Source organism: Carcharhinus amblyrhynchos, chromosome 8, assembly GCF_965287045.1.
Source record: "Carcharhinus amblyrhynchos chromosome 8, sCarAmb.v2.hapA, whole genome shotgun sequence".
NCBI lineage: Eukaryota > Metazoa > Chordata > Chondrichthyes > Carcharhiniformes > Carcharhinidae > Carcharhinus > Carcharhinus amblyrhynchos.
In genome coordinates, this window is record NC_137331.1 from 12,909,581 (window position 1) to 12,933,277 (window position 23,697).

At 44.1% G+C, this 23,697-nt stretch overlaps 2 protein-coding genes across 5 annotated transcripts in view; one reads left to right on the plus strand and one right to left on the minus strand.

Moving 5' to 3' along the window:
* LOC145346446 (TPR and ankyrin repeat-containing protein 1-like) overlaps nt 1-18,004 on the minus strand; it is a 104,802-nt gene extending 86,798 nt beyond the window's left edge. For 2 of the 4 annotated variants that reach the window (XM_080193695.1, XM_080193692.1), the window contains exons 1-2: nt 2,552-2,624; nt 2,197-2,314 (exon numbers count right to left, since the gene is read on the minus strand). The gene's annotated coding sequence lies outside the window, so the exon portion shown is untranslated. Of the gene's footprint in view, nt 1-2,196; nt 2,345-2,551; nt 2,625-17,908 lie in introns of those variants that run through there. The other 2 variants (XM_080193693.1, XM_080193694.1) reach the window with 2 other exon arrangements.
* Nucleotides 18,005-18,700: 696 nt separating this feature from the next.
* mlh1 (mutL homolog 1, colon cancer, nonpolyposis type 2 (E. coli)) overlaps nt 18,701-23,697 on the plus strand; it is a 53,525-nt gene continuing 48,528 nt past the window's right edge. The window contains exon 1 of the mRNA XM_080193696.1: nt 18,701-18,833. Within this exon, the coding sequence (XP_080049822.1) occupies nt 18,709-18,833 (125 nt within the window). The 5' untranslated portion in view covers nt 18,701-18,708. The remainder of the gene's footprint in view (nt 18,834-23,697) is intronic.

Genomic DNA, 23,697 nt, shown 5'->3' on the forward strand with positions numbered 1-23,697 from the left:
AGTCTGGCCCAAAAGTTAAAATTCTAAACTGGGGTAAGCCAATTTTGATGGTATTAGACAGGAACTTTCAAAAATTGATTGGGGGAGTCTATTGGCAGGGAAAGGGACATCTGATAACTGGAAGGCTTTCAAAAGTGCATTAACCAGGGCTCAGGGTAGGCACATTCCTTTTAGAGTGAAGAGCAAGGCTGACTGACGTAGACAACCCTGGATGACTTGGGATACTGAGGCCCTGGTCAAGGAGGAGGAGGAAGCATATGACATGCATAGACAGCTGGGAACAAGTGGATCCCTTGAAGAGTATAGCGGGTGTAGGAATAGCGTTAAGAGAGAAATCAGGAGGGTAAAAATGGGACACGAGATTGCTTTGTCAGATAAGGCAAAGGAGAATCCAAAGTGCTTCCACAAATACATAAAGGACAAAAGAGTAACTAGGGAGAGAGTCGGGCCTCTTAAGAATCAACAAGATCATCAATGTGTGGATCCACAAGAGATAGGTGAAATCCTAAATAAATATTTCTCATCAGTATTTACTGTTGAGAAAAGCATGCATGTTAGGGAGCTTGGGGAAATAAATAGTGATATCTTGAGGAGTGTACATATTACAGAGGAGGAAGTCTTAAAGCGCATTAAAGTAAATAAATCCCTGGGACCTCATGAAGTGTATATTCCAGAACATTGTGAGGGGCTAGGGAGGAAACCAGAGGTGGTAAATGTTGTGCCTTTGTTTAAGAAGGGCTGCAGGGAAAAGGCATGGGAACTACAGGTCGATGAGCCTAACATTTGCAGTGGATAAGTTGTTGGAAGGAACTCTTGACAGACAGGATCTACAGGCATTTAGAGAGGCAAGGACTGATTAGTGACAGTCAACATGGCTTTTTGAATGGAATATCATGTCTCACAAATTTGAGTTTTTCAACCAAGAAGGTAGATGAGGGCAGTGCAGCCGATGTTGTCTACATGGGCTTTAGCAAAGCCTTTGACAATGTACCGCATGATAGGTTGTTGCATAAGGTGAAATTTCACAGGATCCAGGGTGAGGTAGCCAATTGGATACAAAATTGGCTTAATGACAGAAGCCAGAGGATGGTTGTACAGGTTGTTTTTCAAACTGGAGGCCTGTGGCCAGTGGTGTATCTCAGGGATCAGTGCTGGGTCCACTGTTATTTGTCATTTGTATTAATCATTTGGATGAGAATTTAGGACAGTAAAAAGTCTGACAACACCACGTTTTAGACCAACCGATTTATTTGATAGTAAACTCAGTTTAGTATCAAATATCCACATCATGAGAATTTAGGAGGCATGGTTAGTAAGTTTGCAGATGACACCAAGGTTAGTGGCACAGTGGACAGTGAAGGTGGTTATCTAGGATTGCAACAGGATCTTGATCAATTGGGCTAGTGGGCTGTTGAATGGCAGATGGAGTTTAATTTAGATACATGTGAGGTGATGCATTTTGGTAGATCGAACCATGGCAGGACCTACTCCCTTAATGGAAGGGCGTTGGGGAGAATTATAGAACAAAGAGATCTAGGAGTACAGGTTCATACTGTTTGAAAATTGAGTCACAGGTGGACAGGGTGGTGCAGAAGGCATTTGGCATGCTTGGTTTCATTGGTCAGAACATTGAATACACGAGTTGGGACACCTTGTTGAAGTTGTACAAGACATTCGTAATGTCACACTTAGAATACTGTGTACAGTTTGGTCACCTTATTATAGAAACGATATTATTAAACTAGAAAGAGTGCAGAAAAAATTTACTGGGATGCTTTCAGGACTTGATGGTTTGAGTTATAAGGAGAGTCTTTTCCCCGGAGCATAAGAGACTTAGGTGTAACCTTGTAGAGGTTTACAAAATAATGAGGGGAATAGATAAAATAGTCAATATATTTTCCCAAAGATAGAGTGAGGACTCAAAAACTAGAGGGCATAGGTTTTAGGTGAGAGGGGAGGAATACAAAAGGGTGCGACGGGGCAGTGAGGCAGGTACACTTTTGTCTTTTAAAAAGTATTTAGGCAGTTACATGGGTAAGATTGGTATAGAGGGATATGGGGCAAATTAAAAACTGGGCGGCATGGACAAGTTGGATTGAAGGCTCTGTTTTCATGCTGTAAAGTTCTATGACAGCTCAACAATGACAACCTGCTAAAGAAATATTCACACCAAAAGAATAATCAATAATTAATTACCTCAAGATCACTTTGGAGCCTGGATTCCTAAGACCACATGTCTTCAGAGCTCTCAAAGTCCAGGGTCTGTGCTTCTATTTCTTACAGGCTTGCCTTGTCCTGTTTGATCTTCTTGGACCTGGAGGTTTGGAAAGGGCTGTTCTGAGTACTGGTGGATAAATCCTAAATCAGAGTACCAAGATCTCAACAATTGAACTTTAAGAAAAAAGAAGTCAAAGTGGCATAGCTTTTAAACGGATTCAACTCGGGGAGAGGAATGGAGGGTGCCACAACTGGGGTGCAGAGATTGTTTTTTTTTCCAGCCAGCGCCACAAGGAAAGCAGTTGAACACCAAAAACAAAAATCAACAACTCACCAGGAAATTGAGCTGCAAAACCGAGAGCGGAAGTTGGTTTGAAGGGCTGAGTGTTCCCCCCCCCCCACCTCTCTCTCTCTCTCTCTCTCTGTGTCTCTGTCTCTCCGCAGGGGAAGGAAGAGGGAGCCACACTTGGCACCAGGGGGTCAACACCCCCTTAAGAAGAGGCAGTGAGAAGCGGAGCCAGGACAATGGGATGAAGGAAGAGCGAGTGCCTGTGTCTGCAGCGCTGCGCTGCGCTGGTCTGCTCTCACTGTATCCACTCCTCAGTGTAGCAACAACCCAAACACTCTTCGCAGCCACGTCACTGACAGGAAAACAAAACTTAAAACGCTCGTCCCCAGCATCAACAAACTGCACGTGCAACTTTCCATTCGGAAACAAAACATTATAAACGCCGCCCCCCCCCCCCACCCCACCCCACCACAGGCGATCCTTTTGCATTTCGTCACAAACATTTGGCAACTCGGTTAGGTCAGGTTTCGCTTTCCTATCCTGCACCCGAAACTCTTGGCAAATGAAGCTGCACATTTAGAACGCAAGTATCGCACACGTTTTAGTCCCGTTAAAAAATCTCTCCCGGACGCTTTCAGGAAACGACGTGCCCTCCAAGCTAAAAAAGAAAATGTACACCCAACCAAGTAAGGAGAGAACATTTGCCTTCGGGCCATCACAACTACTTGCATTTATCTGACGCCTTTAGCGGAGTAAAATGACCCAAAGGCGGGGTGGTGGGGTGGTGTGGTGGGGTGGGGTCTTTCTGGATAAAATGACCCAAGGCGCCTCAAGAGGCTTAAGCATTTGAAATTGGACACCCAGCCACGTAAGGAAATATCGCCACAAGTGACAAAAAGATTGGTCAAAAAGGCAGCTTTTATGCCACATCTTAGAAGTGGCAAATAGCTTTAATAGGGAATTCGAAAGGCCAGGAAACTGAAAGCACAGCCACCAATTATCCCCTATTTTTGAACAGGTTTGGGTGTAATTTCATGATACATTTAGTTCTGATGCAAGTATGCTTTGGCACTAAATTTGTGCAGCATCATGGCCCCCCCCCCCGTCTGTACAGAGAGCTAAGTGGAATGTGACACATTTACACCATAACTGAAGCAAGTTGCCATTACAGTCTCAAGAAGTTGGGAGGGGCTTTGGGATTTTACTCAGTGACCATGAAGGAACAGTGAAGCAAAAAGGCGTGACACTGGGAAGTTCCAAAGAACAAAGGGATCTCGGTGCGTTGGTCCACAGATTTCTGAAGAAAAGGCAGGTTAATAGGGTGGTGAAAAAGGCATATGGCACACTCGCCTTTATCAGTCGGGGTAAAGATTACAAAAGCAGAGAGGTCATGATGGAGTTGTGTAGAACTTTGGTGAGGCCACAGCTGGAGTACTGTGTGCAGTTCTGGTTGCCACATTGTAGGGAGGACATGAATGCACTGGAGGGGATGCAGAGGAGATTCACCAGGATGCTACCTGGGATGGAACATTTAAGTTACAAAGATAGGTTGGATAGGCTTGGATTGTTTTCTCTGAAGCACAGAAGACTTGAGAGGTGACCTGATTGAGGTGTTAAAGATGATGAGGGGCTTGGATAGAGAGTAACTGTTCCCCTTAGTTGAAGGGTCAGTTACAAGTTAAAAGTGAGGGTTAGGAGGTTTATGGGGATTTGTGGAAAAGCATTTTTACTCAGGAGGGTGGTGACGTCTGGAATGCACTGCCTAGGAGGATGGTGGAGGCGGGATGCCTCACATCCTTTAAAAAGTACCTGGGTGAGTACTTGGCACGCCGTAACATTCAAGGCTATGGGCCAAGTGCTGGCAAGTGGGATTAGATGGGCAGGCCGGGACCTTTCATGCGTTGGGGAATATTCGATAGGCTGAAGTGACTCTTCCGCATTGCGATTCTGTGATAGATTTTTAAACCAGCATGGTTTAACAGCCAGAACAGAACCCTGGATTTGAATCATGAAGTTTTGTCCTTGAGGCCTTATCTAATTTTGTGGTCTAGACATAATAATCATTCTTTACTAGTTAAATCTAGTACCTATTTCAGAGTGGTTAGAGAAGAGTGCATCGCAGGAAAATGTAAAAGTTGCGAATCTGGTGCAACTGGAGCTCTCGGGTAAGCAGTATCAAACAGAAATTTACCCTAAAATTTTAAAACATGAACACAACTGCACTAGGTACTTTGCAGGAATTAATTTTCATCTCATCCATGCCTGCTACAGGATAATTTTTGTCAACTACAATGGTGGGGTTCAAGACTGGGATCCGAGAGCATTGCCCTAGGTTTGTGATTTACCAGTTAACTGACCAGGCCACAGAAGGAACCCAACTTTGCAGATATTGCCTATAGGTGACAGTTCACTGCTATAACTGATGGCTTAAATATATGCCAATTATTATGAGCAGCAAGTTAAATCAGTAGTTGTAACTTGTGGCTCAAAAAATATAGTATCAGTGTGGTTGCAGAACAATGGGTAAAGGTTGGGAATTTGGTTCTGAAGAATTAACCTTGAAAAGTTAACTCTGTAATTCTCTCTCCACAGATGCCGCCAAACCTGCTGAGCACTCTCAGCACTTTTTGTGATTTCACATTTCCAGCGTCTGCAGTATTTTGCTTTTATTATAGGGAAAGACATCTCCAGTGCCATGAACGTTGCCGCACCTGATTCATGCAGAGAAACAACGTCTGCTGTGGAAATCCAGAACAAGAAATATCAAAAGAACAAAGAACAAGACAGCACAGGAACAGGCCCTTTGGCCCTCCAAGCCTGCGCCGCTCATGCGCCCAACTAGACCATTTGTTTGTATCCCTCTATTCCCAGTCTGTTCATGTGGCTATCTAGATAAGTCTTAAACGATCCCAGCATATCCACCTCAACCACCTTGCTTGGCAGTGCATTCCAGGCCCCCACCACCCACTGTGAAAAATACGTCCCCCTGACATCTGTGTTGAACCTTGCCCCCCTCACCTCGAACTTGCGACCCCTCGTGTCCTGGAAGGCCCAACCTAGGACCCTAGACAAGAGGCCAAATTACAGGGCAGACCTGGAAAATTGCGGGCAGTCGGTCACCCTCTCCTTATCTAACAGATATAAGGTTCTTGCTGCCACTGTGGATAAGGGCAAAATCTGCAGAGTGGATGAGCAAACTATCCAAGGCACCAAGGGAAAGGAGGCCATTTAAGCGGGTTGAGTGAAAGGCAAGTAGACGTGGACAGGAACAGTGTAGTCAGGGGAATAGATCTGCTATGCCGTTCTGTGATCAGGAGTTCCAAACGCTGTGTTACCAGCTTGGTGCCACGGTTAAAGACATCTCCCTAAGCTGGTAAAGAACTTAATGGTATCCAGTCTTTCTGGATTTTGGGACACCAAATAAGGGTCTGATAACTTTAATCCAAATAAGCGTACTCAATTCTGAATAAGTATAAAAGAATCCAGTTAACTACACAGGAATCAACAACAATGGGCAGAACAAGCACTGAAACTGCAAAGTAATTTGAGGAGGTAAGGTCCAAAATAAAAGCGAACTTAAAGATTATCTGAATTACTAGCAGAACCTTCTGTGAATTGGCATAAGGTCAATCAGATCAGAGAGTGTGTGACTTAAACAGTAGATGTAGATAGGGGAAAGGGTTTGAGTCCACCAATAATGGGGAAAGAGGGAGCAGTTTCACTGAGACTCCACCTAAACCAGGTGAGGTCAGGGTTTTGGTGAATCCAATAGCTAGAGTTGTTGATAAGGCTTTAAACTAAAAAGGTGGTAATGGGGTGGGGGTGGAATGCATAGAATTGCGCAGTGTTCAGCATCATTCACAACTCCTCAGATATTGAAGCTGTCTGTGCCTGCATGGAACAAGACCTGGACAATATTCAGGCTTGGATTGTTAGGTAGCAAGTGACTTTTATACCTCTAAGTTCCAAACAATGACCATCTCCAACAAGAGAACCAAACCATCTCCCCTCTATTATCAATGGCATTATCATTGCTGACCCACTCCCTACTACCATCAACATCCTAGATGTTCCTGTTGCCCAGAAATGGAACTGGAGAAGCCATTTAAGTACAGGCTACAGAAACTGGGAATTGTGTGAAAGTTGCTCACCTCCTGACTCCCCAAAGCCTGTCCACTATCTACAAGGCCCATGTTGGGAGTGTAATGGAATATTCTCCTCTTGCCTGCACAAGCGCAACTCCAACAAGTCTCAAAAAGCTCGACACCATCCATGATAATGCAGCACACATTTGATCAACTTTTCAAACACCATCTGAAAGACTAGCCACCTCCACCGCCAGCACACCAGTGGCAACAGTGTAATACCATCTACAAGATGCACTGCTGCATCTTATTAAAGGCTCCTGTGACAATGCATTCCAAACTGGCAAACTTTACAACCTAAAAGAACAAGGACATGGGAAAACTACCATTTGCAGATTCCCCTCCAAGTCACTCATTTTCCTGAGTGGGAACTAAAACACTTCCTTCACTGTCATGGGGTGAAAATCATGGAACTCCCCTCATAAAAGCACTTGTGGATACGCCTAAACTGCACTAGTTCAAGAAGGTGGCTTGCCACTTCCTTCTTGGGGTGCTTGCCACTTCCTTCTTGGGGTGGGCAATATATGCTGGCCTTTTCAGAGATGCTCACATCTGATGAACAAATAATTAAAGACCAATCTAAAATACTGAGGCTTAAATGTGCATAACAGTAAAGGTTGAAAATTGCAGTATATGTCACTAGCAGTTTAAAAGAGTACTCTACAGCAAACTACAGCAATGCGATTTACGGCTTTACCACACTATATGGAGTAAAACCGGACTTGGACATTCTACAACATGTGGTGTCATAGTAATCACTCAGTACACAGCTAACACAGTGTAACATAACAATCAAATCCTCCGAAAGTTGGCAGGATCTGCGACTGAACTGCACAACTTCACAATGGTAAGCTTCTTACACTTTAGTCAGTTTTAAGTTTTCAAAAAGTACAACTGTTCAAATTAAGCAACAAAATATAAGTGGAATTTATTGCCCAATAACTTCAGTTACTTGTTGCAGTTATCGGACCCCATGTCTAGGAAGCCCAGTACCAAACATGTGCCAGATTTTATTGGGGGTGGGGGGGGAGTGATGATAGGCTAATAATTAATTAAAATTTAAAGCAGGGTTGATTTCTATGACACAGGGGAGAAATGATGAAGGGTGGAGCAGACTGGCTTCCAGGCTGTCAATACCGACATGGATCAATTATCTGGAAATGATGGACAGCAATGTCTGATGGGGATGGTCATTTCCAGGCTGGTATCCAGTCTTTCTGGATTTTGGGACACCGGATAAGGGTCCGATAACTTTAAACAAAATAAGCGTACTCAATTCTAAATAAGTATAAGAGATTGTTATTTAAAAAGTTTAAATTGTGAAACATAGAAATTAAGTCAAGTAATGCACAGGGAGTTAATGTTTTCAGTTTTCTATACTCCATACACAATTTTACACTACAAAAACAGGCAGCTTATATCCTCTTCCATCAATCCCATCTTTACTGGCCTACCTACCCCTCTCCTCCTCCTGTCTGCCAGTATATCAATTTCAAAACATAAAAATTAGACCAGGAGTAGGCCACTTGGCCCATCAAATTTGATGTGATTTGATTTATTATTGTCACATATTAACATACAGTGAAAATTACTGTTTCTTGCGCGCTATACAGACAAAACAAACTGTTCATAGAGAAGAAAACAAGAGAGTGCACAATGTAGTGTTACAGTCATAGCTAGGGTGTGAAGAAAGATCAACTTAATGCAAAATAAGTCCACTCAAAAGTCTGACAGCAGCAGGGAAGAAGCTGTTCTTTAGTCGATTAGTGCGTGACTTCAGACTTTTGTATCTTTTTCCCGAAGGAAGAAGGTGGAAGAGACAATGTCCGGGGTGCATGGGGTCCTTAATTATGCTGGCTGCTTTGCCGAGGCAGCAGGAAGTGTAGACAGAGTCAATGGATGGGAGGCTGGTTTGTGTGATGGATTGAGCTACATTCATGACCTTTTGTACTTCCTTGTGGTCTTGGGCACAGCAGGAGCCATACCAAGCTGTGGTACAACCGGAAAGAACAGTGCATCTGTAAAAATTGGTGAGAGTTGTAGCTGACATGCCAAATTTCCTTAGTCTTCTGAGAAAGTAGAGGCGTTGGTGGGCTTTCTTAATTATAATGTTGGCATGGGAGGTCCAGGACAGGTTGATGATGATCTGGACGTCAAAAAACTTGAAGCTCTCGACCCTTTCTATTTCGTCCCCATTGATGTATGTTCTCCTTTATGACTTCTGAAGTCGATGACAATCTCCTTTGTTTTGTTGACATTGAGGGAGAATGGCTCTACCATTCAATATGACTGATCCTCTATCTCAATGACAGATTTCCACTTCCTCCCCACACCTCTTAGTGCCATTAAAATCTAAAAAAAACTGTCTCCTTCTTGAATACATTCAGTGACGTTGCCTCCACAGCCTTCTGTGGTGGAGAATTCCACAAGTTCGTTTACCCTTTGAGCGAATAAATATTTCCTTGTCTCGGTTCTAAATGATCTACTGTATATCCTGAGACTGTGTCCCCAGGTTCTAGATTTACCAGTCAGGGAAATCATCCTCCTTGCATCGAGTCTGTCCAGCTCTTTAGAATTTTAAACACTTTATTCAGAGCAACATACTTGAGATGCTAAAAATCTGAACTAAAAGCAGAAGAGGCTGAAATTACTCAGCAATTCTGGCAGCATCTGTGGGCGAGAAACAAGAGTTAATATTTCTAATCAATAACCCTTCTGAAAGAAACATATGCAGACCATCAGTTCACTGACAGATCTGTGATTTAATGCCACATCCCCACCTTTGTCCCATTTCTCTTCATATTGTATCCATTATATTTGGACATCCAGGGTACAAAGGCCAGCAAAGCAAGATCCATCTGTGATTTACTGAGGAGGTTAAGGATAGTGATAGATTAAAAGAAGAGATTTATAATGTTTAAGTGAATACAGGTAAGCCTGCGGAGTGGGAGTGCTTTAGAAATCAGTTAAGGGTCACCGAGAATGTTGATCAAAGAGGGCAGCACTGTGGCTACATGGCACTGCTGCCTAACAGTGCTTAGAGACCGGGGTTCAATTCCAGCCTTGCGTGACTGTGTGGAGTTTTCATGTTCTCCCCATGTTTGTGTGGGCTTGTAGCTGTCAGATCTCAGTTCCACCATATCTTGTCAGCATGGTGCATGTTGGTTTCGAAGCATCTTTCCTCGGGTAACCATTTTCCTTCAGATATTCTGGAACGGTCTTCTGGTATGGTCTGAACGGAATGATGTTACTCTGTGCAGTATTAAGCGTCAGCTTCAGAATTATTTCTCGCCCTCTTTCTGATCTGATTGGTGTGTGAGTTTCGTTTCTTTGGAAACTAGGGTCTTCTGATTTGGTCAGAATTTCACACAATGCTCAAGAGTCTGCTCAGCTAATCAAAGGCTGGTAGAGTGAAACCAGCCTGTGATCGGACGAGTGAAACGTCATCAGTTGCCAGTTAAGTTTTCAATATCGACAGCTAACAAGCTTAGAGCAGAAAAGCAAGTTCAATGGAAGCAGGTGGGTGGGAGCTGCCATGAACCAGGGCAGATGGAAGGTGCTAGGATCCTCAGCAGGTGGGAGATTAGGAAGCAGGGCGGACGGTCAAATGGGAACAGGGTGTGCGAGGGAACTCGCAACAGAGAGCAATGACCTTAGTCATGGAGATCAAGCTGTAGAATCAGTTTTGGTAGAGATTCGAAACAGTAAAGTTATCAATAGTGGGAGTAGTTTACATGCCCCAAAGAGTAACCACACTATAGGATGGAATGTATCGAAAGAAATAATGAGGATTGTGATTAAAGGTAAGCAATAATCATTGGTGACTTTATATATATAAAATCAGATTGGCAGTGATAGCCTGGATGATGAGTCCATAGTGCTATTGGGACAGTTTCTTAGATCAGAACATTTCAGTACCCACCAGAGAGCAGTCTAATATGGTAATATGCCATGAGACAGGTTCATTAATAAGCTCATATTGAAGGTCCTGCTAAGGTAGCAGCAATCACAGTATGAATGAATTTCACATTCAATTTGGAGGGACAGTGGAGTGGATCTCAGACTAATGTTTAAAACTTTAATAAGGGCAATTATGAGGATATGAAGGAAGAGCTGGCTAAAATGAACTGGGAAATTAGGTGAAGGGATAGGTCAACTGAGATGCAGCAGCAGAAAAGTAAGAAGGTACCAGTGAAGAATGCACCATATGTGGCTAAGGAAAGAAGTTAAAGGTAGCATCAAATTTTAGAAAAAGTGTATAATTCTGGAAGATGAGTAGCAGAGTAGTGGGCGAGAAGAGGATTGGGAGAGGTTTAAATGTCAACAAAGAATGACAAAGAAGTTGATAAAGAAGGGTAGGATAAACTATGAAGCTGGGCTAGCGCTTAATATAAAAAAGGATAGCAAGAGTTTTTATAAATACATAAAAAGGAAGAGGCTGGCTAGGGTGAACGTTGGACCCTTAGAGGATGAGAGGGGGGACTTAGTGGTAGGGGATGGGGAAATGGCTGAGGCCCTGAATCACTTTTTTGTTTCGGTCTTCACGGAGGAGGACGTGAATAATTTGCCGGGTGTTAGCGATGGAAAGATGGTAGGAGTGGACGGCCTGAATGACATTATTGTTACTAGAGAGGCGGTGCTTGACAGACTGGAGGGACTGATTGTGGACAAGTCCCCAGGACCGGATGGAATGCATCCAAGGGTTCTGAAAGAAATGGCAGAGGTGATAGTGGATGCCCTGGTGATTATTTTCCAAATGTCGCTGGATTCCGGGGAAGTGCCGGAAGATTGGAAAACGGCTAATGTTACGCCGTTGTTTAAGAAGGGTGGCAGACAAAAGGCGGGGAATTATAGGCCGGTTAGTTTAACGTCTGTTGTAGGTAAAATGTTAGAATCCGTGATCAAGGAGAAAATAGCGAGGCATCTTGAGGAGAATTGTTTGGTAGAGCAGACGCAGCACGGTTTTGTTAAGGGGAAGTCGTGTCTGACGAATTTATTGGAGTTCTATGAGGATGTGTCTAGGGCAGTGGATAGAGGAGAGCCGGTGGATGTGGTGTTTCTTGATTTTCAGAAGGCGTTTGACATGGTGCCTCACATAAGGTTATTACAGAAGGTCAGGGGACATGGAGTTGGGGGTAGGGTGTTAGCGTGGATAGAGGATTGGCTGTCAAATAGGAGGCAGAGAGTGGGGTCAATGGGTGCTATTCGGATTGGCGGTTGGTGACTAGTAGAGTGCCCAGGGGTCGGTGCCGGGGCCTCAGCTATTTACCATTTATATAGACGATCTGGAGGAGGGAACCGAGTGTATGGTGTCGAAATTTGCTTATGACACCAAGATTGGTGGAATGGCAAATTTTGCGGAGGGTGTGGAGAGTCTGCAGAAGGATCTAGATAGGCTGGGCGAATGGGCCAGGAACTGGCAAATGGAATTTAATGTTGGCAAATGTGAGGTTGTCCACTTTGGTAGGAATAACGGTAGGAAGGACTATTACTTATGTGGCGAAAAACTGCAGCAGGCGACGGTGCAGAGGGACCTCAGGGTCCTTGTGCATGAGTCGCAAAAACCCAGCCTGCAGGTGCAGCAGGTGGTCAGGAAGGCGAATGGGATGCTGGCCTTCATAGCGAGGGGAATTGAATATAAAAGTAGGGAGGTCTTGCTGCAGCTGTATAGGGCACTGGTGAGGCCGCAGCTGGAGTACTGTGTGCAGTTTTGGTCGCCGCACTTACGCAAGGATATTTTGGCCTTGGAGGGAGTGCAGAGGAGGTTTACTAGGCTGATTCCGGAGTTGAGGGGGTTGAACTATGAGGAGAGGCTGAATAAACTAGGCTTGTACTCATTAGAGTTTAGAAGAATGAGGGAAGATCTCATTGAGACATATAAGATGTTGAATGGGATGGATAGGATAGAGGTGGAGGGGCTCTTCCCGCTCAGAAAGGACAGTAGGACTAGAGGGCACAGCCTCAAGATAAAGGGGGGGCGGTTTAGAACAGAGATGAGGAGGAACTTCTTCACTCAAAGGGTGGTGAATCTCTGGAATTCTCTGCCCGTTAAAGTGGTGGAGGCTGCCTCGCTCAATATTTTTAAGACGCAGGTAGATAGGTTTTTGATAGGCAAGGGGGTTAAGGGTTATGGGGAGACGGCGGGAATGTGGAACTGAGCCGCAACAGATCAGCCATGATCTTATTGAATGGCGGGGCAGGCTCGAGGGGCTAGATGGCCTACTCCTGCTCCTATTTCTTATATTCTTAGATCAGAAGATTGGCCAGAATATAAAGAACAGCAAAAAATGATGAAAAGATTAATAAGGAGGGGGAAATTAAGAATGCAAGAGAAAGCCAGCTAGAAATACATACACAAAAAGTAAGAGTTTCTAAAAGGTGTTTAAAAAAGTAAAGAGTAAGTGTAGCAAGTATTGGTCCTCCAAAAAGTAAGACCGTTTAATTAATAATAGAAAATAATGAAATGGTGGATGAATTCAATAGATATCATGTGTATGTCTTCACTGTAGAGAATACAAACAACATCTCGAAAATACATGTGGATTGGGAACTGAAATGGAGGGAGGGACCTAAAACAGTTGCAATCACTAGGGAAAAGGTACTAAGAAACTTCAGTCTATAGATGTATGGATTAGGGTGATTGGCCATGCTAAATTGACTCTAGTGTCAGGGGGATTAGCAGGTAACTATGTGGGGTTACGGGAACAGGGACTGGGTGGGATTGTGATCGGTGCAGACTCGATGGGCTGAGTGGCCTCCTTCTGCACTGTAGGGATTCTGTGATTCTACGAAAATTATTCGAACTAAGAATTGACAAGTCACAGGTCCGGATGGACTTCATCCTAGGGTCTTAAAAGAAGTGTCTACCTAAATAGTAAATGCATTGGTTTTAATTTTACAATACTTGAGATTTTTTTGAAAGATTCTATCAGATTGGAGAATGTGACTCCTCAATTCAAGAATGGAAGACACAAAGCAGGAAACTATAGGCCAATTTGCTAAACATCTGTCATTAGGAGGTTGCTGGAATCTATTGTTAACGAAGTTATATAATCAGGCACATTAAAAAAAACACCTCAATGCAATCACATAAAATCAATACGGGTTTGTGAAAGGGAAATCGCTAATTTTTTGGAGTACTTTGAGGAGGTGACAAGCAACATGGATAAGCTGGGAACCTGCACTGTATTATGATTTTCAGAAAGCATTTGACAAGGTGCCACATCAAAGGTTACTATGCAAAACAAGAGCTCATAGTGTATGGGTTAACACATTAGCACGGTTAGCTAACAGGAAACTGAAAACAGATATAAATTAGTCATTTTCTGATTCGCAAGATGTGATGAGTTGAGCGCTACAGGGGTCAATGCTGGGCCTCAATGATGAGGGGATTGAATACATTGTCTCTAAATTTGCTGATGCACAAAGATTGGTAGGAAAATAGGTTGTGAAGAAGACATAAGGAGTCTGAAAGAGACATAGTTAACTAAAAAATTGTTTGTTGTTTTGTTAAAAAATTGTCAGATGGAGTATAACGTGGGAAAATGTGAACTTGTCTGCTTTGACAGGAAGAACAGAAAGGCAGCATATTATTTAAATGGAGAGAGACTGCAGAATTCTGAGATGCAGAGGGATCTGCGTGTCCTGGTACATGAATCACAAAAGGTTAGTTTGCCGTAGATATGGAAAGTGATTCGGAAGACAATGGAATATTGTTGTTAATTGCATGAGGAATGCAATATAAAAGTAAGGATATTTTGCTGTAGTGGGTCAGACCAGATCCAGAACACTGTTTTGGTCTCTTTACTTAAGAGAGGATATAAATGTGTTAGGTGCAGTTCAGGGAAGATTAACTCGACTGATATCTGGTTTGGGGATGGGTTCTCTTACCAGGAAAGATTAGAGAGGTTGGGCCAGAAGCCATTGGAGTTTGAGTGGTGAACATATTGAAACATGAAGGACCTTGGCAGAGTGGATGATGAAAGAGGATCATGGGGCACAATTTAAAAATAAGGGGCCTCCCACCGAGATGTGAATGACTTTTTTTTCTTTTAGAGAGTCATGAATCTTTGAAACTCTCACGCAGTGGACACAGGGTCAACTAATATTTTTAAGACAAACGTAAATAGATTCTTACCTAACGGGGGGGAGTGCAAGGTTATCAGGGTAGTCAGAATGTGGAGTGGAAGCCACAATCAGATCAGCCATGATCTTATTGAATGATGGTGTGAAGATGCTGATGTTGGATGGGAGGTCACACGGGTTATAGTCCAACAAGTTTATTTGAAATCGCAAACTTTCGGAGCACTATCTCCTTTGTCAGGTGAAGTGGAGCGAGGTGCGCAGGCACGGAATATATAGGCAGAGTGACAACAATGCGACACTAACAGGCAATCAAGAGTCTCAATGGATAAATGCAGACAGAGCAGGCTGGCTGAATAACGAGTTATTATAAGTAATCATGAGTGCTAATAGACAAATGCAAGTATAATCAGTATGTGTAAAGCGTTGACAGGCTGTATATCAAGTGAAGGGATGACCCAAGAACCAATAACTTTTAAGGCAAAGAATAAGGTAGTGTTAAACATTATGCAAACTAATTCAGCTGGAGAGATCACCAGTAATCAAGGTAAAATTTAGTTTTTAAACTTTATTAGTGTCACAAGTAGGCTTACATTAACACTGCAGTGAAGTTACTGTGAAAACCCACTAGTCGCCACACTCCAGCATCTGTTTGGGTACACAGAAAGAGAATTTAGCATGGCCAACCCACCTAACTCTTTTGGACTGGGGACGGAAACCAGAGCACCCGGAAGAAACCCACGCAGACACAGGGAGAACACCACACAGACAGTGACCCAAGCCGGGAATTGAACCCAGGTCCCTGGCACCGTGAGAGCACAGTGCTAACCTCTGTGCTGCTGTGCCACCCACAGTGGCTGCATGGCATCAAAACAGGACAGTCAGGGAGATTTTCCTCCACAGATTTGTAAACCTACACTGTCTATACTTATTCTTTGACAGTCTTGATTACCTGTTAGTGTTGGGCTATCGTCACTCTGCCTATATATTCTGTGCCTGCGCCCCTCGCTCCACTTCACCTGACGAAGGGAAGATTATGAGTTCAAATAAATCTGTTGGACTATAACCTGGTGTCGTGTGACCTCTCATCTTACTGAATGATGGAACAGGCTTGCAGGGTCAAAAGGCAAACAAACCTAAAAATTATGAGTAGGAGTATTCTTCCCGCTTAGAAAGGATTGCAAGACTAGAGGGCAAAGCCTCAAGATGGCGGGGGGGCGCAGTTTAGATTGGAGTTGAGGAGGAACTTCTTCACTCAAAGGGTGGTGAATCTCTGGAATTCTCTGCCTATTGAAGTGGTGGAGGCTACCTCGCTCAATATATTTAAGTCACGGGTAGATAGGTTTCTGATAGACAAGGGAATTAAGGGTTATGGGGAGAAAGCTGGAAAGTGGAGCTGATCCACTTCAGATCAGCCATGATCTTATTGAATAGCAGGCTCGAAGGCCTACTCCTGCTCCTACTCTTACGTTCTTATGTATACTGAAGCATTTAAGAGGAAATATGCAATGCAAGAAGACAAAAAAAACAGATGCGGCAGAAAGTTGAACAACCTGTGGGATACAAACACAGAGCGATTGTATGAGAAGCTGCAGAATCGTAACACAGATCGCAAGAAGCAAAAACCAAAGGCCAACTCCAGCATACTACTTTAGCTCAGGTAAAGAGACACAATATTCCTAAGCATAACCGTGAACAATGTTATTGAGAAAATTAAACAAGCTATAAAAGACTGTAAAGGTGTTCAATTTTCTGATAAACATTGATTGTTAATCTTATTTAGTTTAGACGTAACAGAAAAAAGTGTTTGATTTGAACAGTTATACTGAAATATTGTAGCATTTTCTTGAAGGAACAGATGTTGTATTATTCAAATATGATTTCGGAACTACACCTTCATGCTTATTTCTATATATGTATCCAGAGTGCCAAATACATTCACTACTACACTTGGCTGTCTATCCAACAACACATGGTACTAAGACCTGAGAAATACAGTCAATGAAGCTCCACAGGATAGAACTCTGGGTAAACAGTACAGCCTGAAAGAAAAACAGGAAATGATGGAAACACTTAGTGGATATGTGGACTTTAGATAGGAACAGTTAACATTTCAGATCTGCTCCTTTCATCACAGCATTGTGATACTGGAGGTATCAGACAGTACAGCAAGAAGGGAATCAAGTGAAGGATCAATTTTCCAGCTGAAGCCTAAAGTGTCTACCAGTACAAATAAAAGTCCAAAGTAGTTCTCCTACATATTCATTTTCCTTTCAACAATGCACAATGCCAGTCTACTGGAAAATATACTTTTGTCCCAATATACAGTCACAACTGAGTTGGGTAGATCATGTAGCCAGAATGTCTGATTCACTGACCAAAGCACATCTACTCTGGAAAGCTTGAGTCTGGGATGCATTCTCATGATGGTCAAAGGAAGCACTAGAGGGACACTCTGAAGGCGTCTCTTAGGGGGTTCTGAAATTGACTTTGGAGGCTTGAGTGAAGATTTGCTACACCTGACACAACCAAATTTAAAAAAAAAATGGTGCAACCTCCTTCAAAAGCAAGTAGGTACCAGAGGCAGAGAGAAGCACAAAGACAGGGAAATCCAGAGCCAGCAACTCGCACAAAACTCAGCGGTAACCCGTCCTGTTGACTGTGGAACTTCTCAGACCCAACAGGCCTCAGCAGCCACCACCACCACCACCTCACTGAAACCTCAGCGACCACCTCGGGCGATGGACGTGGTCACCCTCACCTTCGGGGAGGAACATGAACACCCTCACCTCTAACAGGGGATCATTCTGATTCAAAGTGAGCTGGAGTGAACCTTCTAACGCTGATAATGTCTGACTGATGCAATAGAAAAGTGCCACCTCTGCAGATGGAGGGTTCCCTCATTGGCGGCAAAGCTTTGGCATGTCCCCTGATCGATCAGGAACGGCGCTAGATCAATGCAATTCCACAAGTCAGAGAGACTGGCTGAGGATTGTAAATCACAATGAGGCAGATCCTCTCTGCCCCTTGGTTTGTTCGCCCTCATTTTGCAAACATGCTGATCTTCACGTTGCAAACTATGATCTTTTCTTTTGCAGCGGGAACAATTTCTGGCTGCTTTAACTAATAACGTGGGCGGCAAAAAAAAACACGAAAGACTTTCCCGTTACCGTACCCAGTGATTGCATTGGGAGACAAATCCTCTCCCGACTTTCTGTGCCACCAGCCTCTTCCGCCGACACTGAGCAGACGGATTGAACCGTGCCCCGCGCCGGAGCCAGTCCCCCGGGAGGCGCCTGCAGCTGGGAGCGGCGCGACCCGCGGGCTCAGCTCAACCGGGTGATTGACAGCTAGATCCGCCAATCCAGGTGGCCGCGGCGGATGATTGACAACATCATTCTCCAATCCAGGTGGCCGCGGCGAATGATTGACAGTGGAATCCTCCAATCCAGGAGGACGGTGCAGATGATTGGCAGCAATATTCTCCAATCCAGGTGGACGGGGTAGATGATTGACAGGAGAACCCTCCAATCCAGGTGGCGGAAGATCAGCAGCTGGACTCTCCAATCCCAGATGGCCGCCGAAAATGATTGACAGCAGAATTCACCAATCCAGGTGGCCGGGGTAGATGATTGACAGGGGAACGCTCCAATCCAGGCGACGGATGATAGGCAGTAGAACTCTCCAATCCAGGTGACCAGGGCGGATGATTGGCAGCTGGACTGTCCAATCAGGATGACCCGAGCCGGTGATTGACAGAGGAACTCCCCAATGCGGCTGGGCCGGGCTCCGTGATTGACTGCCGTGTTGTCCAGTGCGAGCGGGCCGCGAGCGCTGATTGACAGCGGGGAGCCTCCAATGAGGATGGTCCTGGCCGGTAGGAGGCGGGACTTCCTTGGCTGGGGCGGTTGGTATATTGCCGCACTTTCTCTTGTGGGGTTGCTGTGTTTATTTATAATCGGTGAGCGGGGCAGAATGGCGGCTGTTGCTGCTGCTGCTGGAGTGATTCGCAGGTTGGAGGAGACGGTGGTTAACAGAATAGCCGCCGGTGAGGTGATCCAAAGGCCTGCTAACGCTATTAAAGAGATGGTGGAGAACAGGTGAGTTGGGGATGGGATAGTGTTCACAGAGCAAGAGGCCGCTCACATGCACTTCTCTATATGAGGCTCAGAGCTGTCTCCTCTTATTGAATAGATCAAATCACCATTGAGATATTATCATCCTAAGACTTGATCTGTGTAATGTGAAACTTTACAGTTTAGATTATTTATGTGTGTGTGTGTGTATCCTATTATAATTTATTTGCAGTATTAAACTTCTCTGTTGTCCATCTCCATCTGTCCACATGCATGTTGACAATGGAAGTGATTGCTTAAAAAATTTGGTTATTAGCGTCGCGAGCAGGCTATTATTTTGTTTTAACAGCAATGAAGTTACTGTGGGAAATCCCCTAGTCGCCACGCTCCAGTGCCTCTTGGGGTACATGGAGGGAGAACTTGGCATCGCCGATCCACCTGAACCAGCACGTCTTTCAGACTGTGGAGAGGAATCTCATGATGTGGAGATGCCGGCGTTGGACTGGGGGTAAACACAGTAAGGAGTCTGACAACACCAGGTTAAAGTCCAACCAATTTATTTGATAATAAACTCACAAGCTTTTGGGGTTTGCCCCACCGTTCACTCCATTCTCTCCATTCACCTGACGAAGGGGCAAACCCCGAAAGCTTGTGAGTTTACTATCAAATAAATTGGTTGGACTTTAACCTGATATTGTCAGATTCTTTACTGTGAGGAAACTCACGCAGAAACGGGAGAACATGCAAACTCTGCACAGTCACCAAGCCAGGAATTGAACCTGGTTGCTAATCACTGTGCTGCACCAACAAGATTGAGCGAATGTTCCCGATATTGGAGTATGGACCACTGTTCTCACTAGTAATTTACCTGAACTCAGAAACAAAGGAGTTCAATTTGCTGATAAATCAGGAGGTGCTGTCGAACTGCTGGAGGATGTTGCACTGATGCTATAGGAGGGGATAATTGAACAAAATGTTGTAGGTGAAATTTAATGCTGGTTGAATTGTAGAGCAGACCTGTTGGACTTAACTCTGCTCCTATGTCGGATGGACCCAGGCCAGGAATCGAACCCTGGTCTCTGGTGCTACAAGACAGCACTGCTAACCATTTTGCTACTATGCTGCCCCAAACTTAATGCTGATGAGTATGAACTGCTGTACCTAGGAAAGATAAATGAGCCAACGTGTGTGGAAGAGTTATGCAGATGTAATTTTACATCTAGGCTAAAAGTTGGGACAGCCAAATAAAGCTGATTGGCCTTTTTTTTTACAAGTGAGGTGAAGTGGAATAATTGGATGTGTAACTGGTGGGTTTACAAGGGGACATAGGTTCCATCAGCTCCTTTGTCAATTTATGGTGCAATAGGAAGTGGAATATCTAGTAGCTGGTTCAGATAGAAATATAGCTCCATGGTAGTATTGGATAACATAAGACATGAGCAGGATAGTGGACAGTGAAGCAGGCAATGTTCTCCAGCTATTGGTGGCAGAATTGGGTATCATACAGCTGGAATTGATGAAAATTGTACAGTAATGTTTTCAGCCACCAGAATAAAACTTTAAAATGTAACATCCTTCTCTTACCAGGCAACATGGTCCTTAGAGTTTCTCTTCTGCTAACTATTTTACTACAAGTACAGTGAGAGAGAGTAAGACACAGTTAAATAAATTGTGAACTGACTTTGCATTTATATTTACTCTGTAGATGCTAGGCTGTGATGCATAAGACCATAAGATTATAGAAGCAGAATTAGGCCATTCGGCCCATCTAATCTGCTCAAACTTATTCTTCTGCCTTTTCCTGTAACCTTTGATCCCTCTACCAATCAAGAACCTATCTATCTGTGTCTTAAACACAATCAATGAATTGGCTTCCACAGCCTTCTGTGGCAATAAATCCCACAGATTCACCACCCTCTGGCTGAAAAAATTCCTCCTCGTCTCGATTCTAAAAGGTTGTCCCTTTACTCTGCGGCTGTGTGCTCAGATCCTAGTCTTTCCCAGTAATAGAAACATCTTCTCCATGTCCAGTCTATCCAGGCGTTTCAGTGAGAGCCCCCTCATCCTTCTAAATTCCATTGATTACAGACCCAGAGTCCTTAAATGCTCCTCAGGTGTTATGCCTCTCATCCCTGGGGTCAGTTTCGTGAATCTCCTCTGGGGCCCTCTCCAAGACCAGCACATCTTTCCTTAGATATGAGCCCAAAATTTCTAACAATGTTCAAATATTGTCTGACCACAGCCTTGAAAAACCTCAGCAGTATATCCCTGCCCTTGTATTCTAGTTCTCTCACAATAAATGCTAAGCTTGCATTTGCTTTCCTAACTACCGACTCAACCTGCAAGTTAACCTTAAGAGAATCTTGAACGAGGGCTCCCAAATCCCTTTGTGCTCCAGATTTCTGAATTCTCTCCTCATTTAGAAAACAGTATATGCCTCTATTCTTCCTATCAAAGTGCATAACCTCACACTTTCCCACGTTGTATTCCATCTGCCGCTTCTTTGCCCACTGTCCTAACCTATTCAAGTCCTGCAGCCTTCCTGTCTCCTCAATACTACTTGTCCCTCCACCTATACTTTATATCATCTAGGGTAGCATGGTGGCACAGTGGTTAGCATTGCTGCCTCACAGTGCTAGGAACCTGGGTTCAATTTCAGCTTTGGGTCTGTGTGGAGCATAGTGGAACAGTGGTTAGCGCTGCTGCCTCACAGCGCCAAGGACCTGTGTTCAGTTTCAATCTTGGATCTATGTGGAGTCTGCACATTCCCTCTGTCTGTGTGTGGGTTTCCTCTGGGTGATATAGCTTCCTCGCACAATCCAAAGATGTGCAGTTAGGCTGGATTGGCCATGTTAAATTTGCCCTTCTGTTTTAGGGGTCCAATAGGGTAAATGTTCTAGGTTAGGGGCTGGGTGGGATTGTGGTCAGCGCATACTCGATGAGCCTCCTGCATTGTAGGGATTCTATGAAAGTTAGCCACAATGCCCTCAGTTCCTCATCTAGATCATTGATGTGTAAAGTGAAAAATTGTGATCCCAACACTAACTCCTGTGGAACTCCACTAGTCACTGGCTGCCATCCTGAAAAGAACCCCTTTGTCCCCATTCTCTGTCTTCTGCTAGTCAGCCAATCTGCTATCTGTGCCTTGTCTCATGGGCTGTTATCTTATTAAGCAGCCTCCTGTGCAGCACCTTGTCAAAGGCCTTTGGAAAATCCAAGTAGATGACATCCACTGGCTCTTCTTTGTTTAACCAGCTCATTACCTCCTCAAAGAAGTCTTAACAGAGATTTGTCACACATGACCTCCCCTTAGTGAAACCATGTTGACTTTGCCCTATTTTACCATGCACTTCCAAGTAGACTGTAATTGGAACTGCACAGATTCTTGCTGTAACATGATTTCCTTTCCTGCAGACCAAATGTCTAACATTCTAACACCACCATTTGTTCTTGAAGGTGCCATTACTTGCAGGAATATGATGCCACTATCCCCAGCTCCATTTCTAATGGTATTTTTATGGCATTTTGCTCCAAGTTCTATAATTACCCCAAATATATGTTATCTACCCCATCCCCATTTAAACATGATTGCACCACCATTCTCCATACCTAGCTGCAACTAGGCATAAAATGGCCATAATAGACCATGCTGCAAGTTTACCCACCTTATTCCAGATGCTCCTAGCGTTGAAGTAGACACACTTCAAACCACCTTCCTGCCTGCTGGTAAGCTCTTGCGACCCTGAAACCTTATTCATGATCTCACTACCCTCAACCTCCATGACCACCACCCCCCATCTGAGCAACAGGGACAGACTCTATGCCAGAGACCTGTACTCCATGGCTTACCCTTGGTAAGTTGTCCTCCCCAACAGTATCCAAAACGGTATACTTGTTATACAGCAGAATGGGCACAGGGGATTGCTGCACTGACTGCTTCTTACCACTTCTAACAATCACCCAAATATCTTCATTTCTAGGAGTAACTACTTCCCCATAGCTTTTACCTGTGACTGTCTGTGCCTCCTGAATGATCCTAACACTTGTAGGTGGACACACCATTCCCAAGTGTCAGGGTTTGTGAGTACTCCACTATTTCCATGACACATCCTGAGTAGTTGTAGTGACATCAATGTTATAAATGTATTCACTTTTTGTAAAATGTAATTAGTAGCCAAAGTGACTTTCCCACTCCTTTTATCCATTGCACATTTTCCTGGTCTTGGTACCGCCTTCCACCACTCTCCAAACTTGGGAATTCGCCCTGTGACTGGCTGAGTCATTTTGTAGATTTGTCGAGTCCCAGTGTGCAAGTTCTGAAAATTCCCTGAAACAGGAAGACACATGACATTGCATCTTTTATTATTGCGTTAGGTGATCCGCCATCTGCAAGATGAAATTGGTGTTCACCCACATAAATCCAGCTGTCAAGTGAGTGGGTTCTGTAATCAATCCAAATCTGTTTTCATTTGAATTAAATAACGTGACTCATTGATCTGTTCTAAATTCCTTCAGTGAGTTGTTGGTTTCCTATCTCATGATGGTGAGAAAAGCCCTTCCTGTCAGATCCCTTCTACGTGCCTAGAGTCTCAACCCCTCCGCAGGTAGTCCTAAAAGTGCCCATGGTGGGAAAGAAACCATTATCCACCTTCTGAAATGTGCCTTTGCAGAAAAGATCTGAAGAGAGTTGCAGTAGTTTTTGTCAAGGTTCATCCCAAGCAGCTCCGTAGCTTGGGACTCTGTGCTTTACAAGTTGTTCTCAGAGACGCACACCAAGATAAACATCAATTGCAGGGCAGCACAGTGGTTAGCACTGCTGCCTCACAGTGCCAGGGACCCAGGTTCAATTCCAGCCTTGGGTGTCTCTGTGTGGAGTTTGCACATTCTC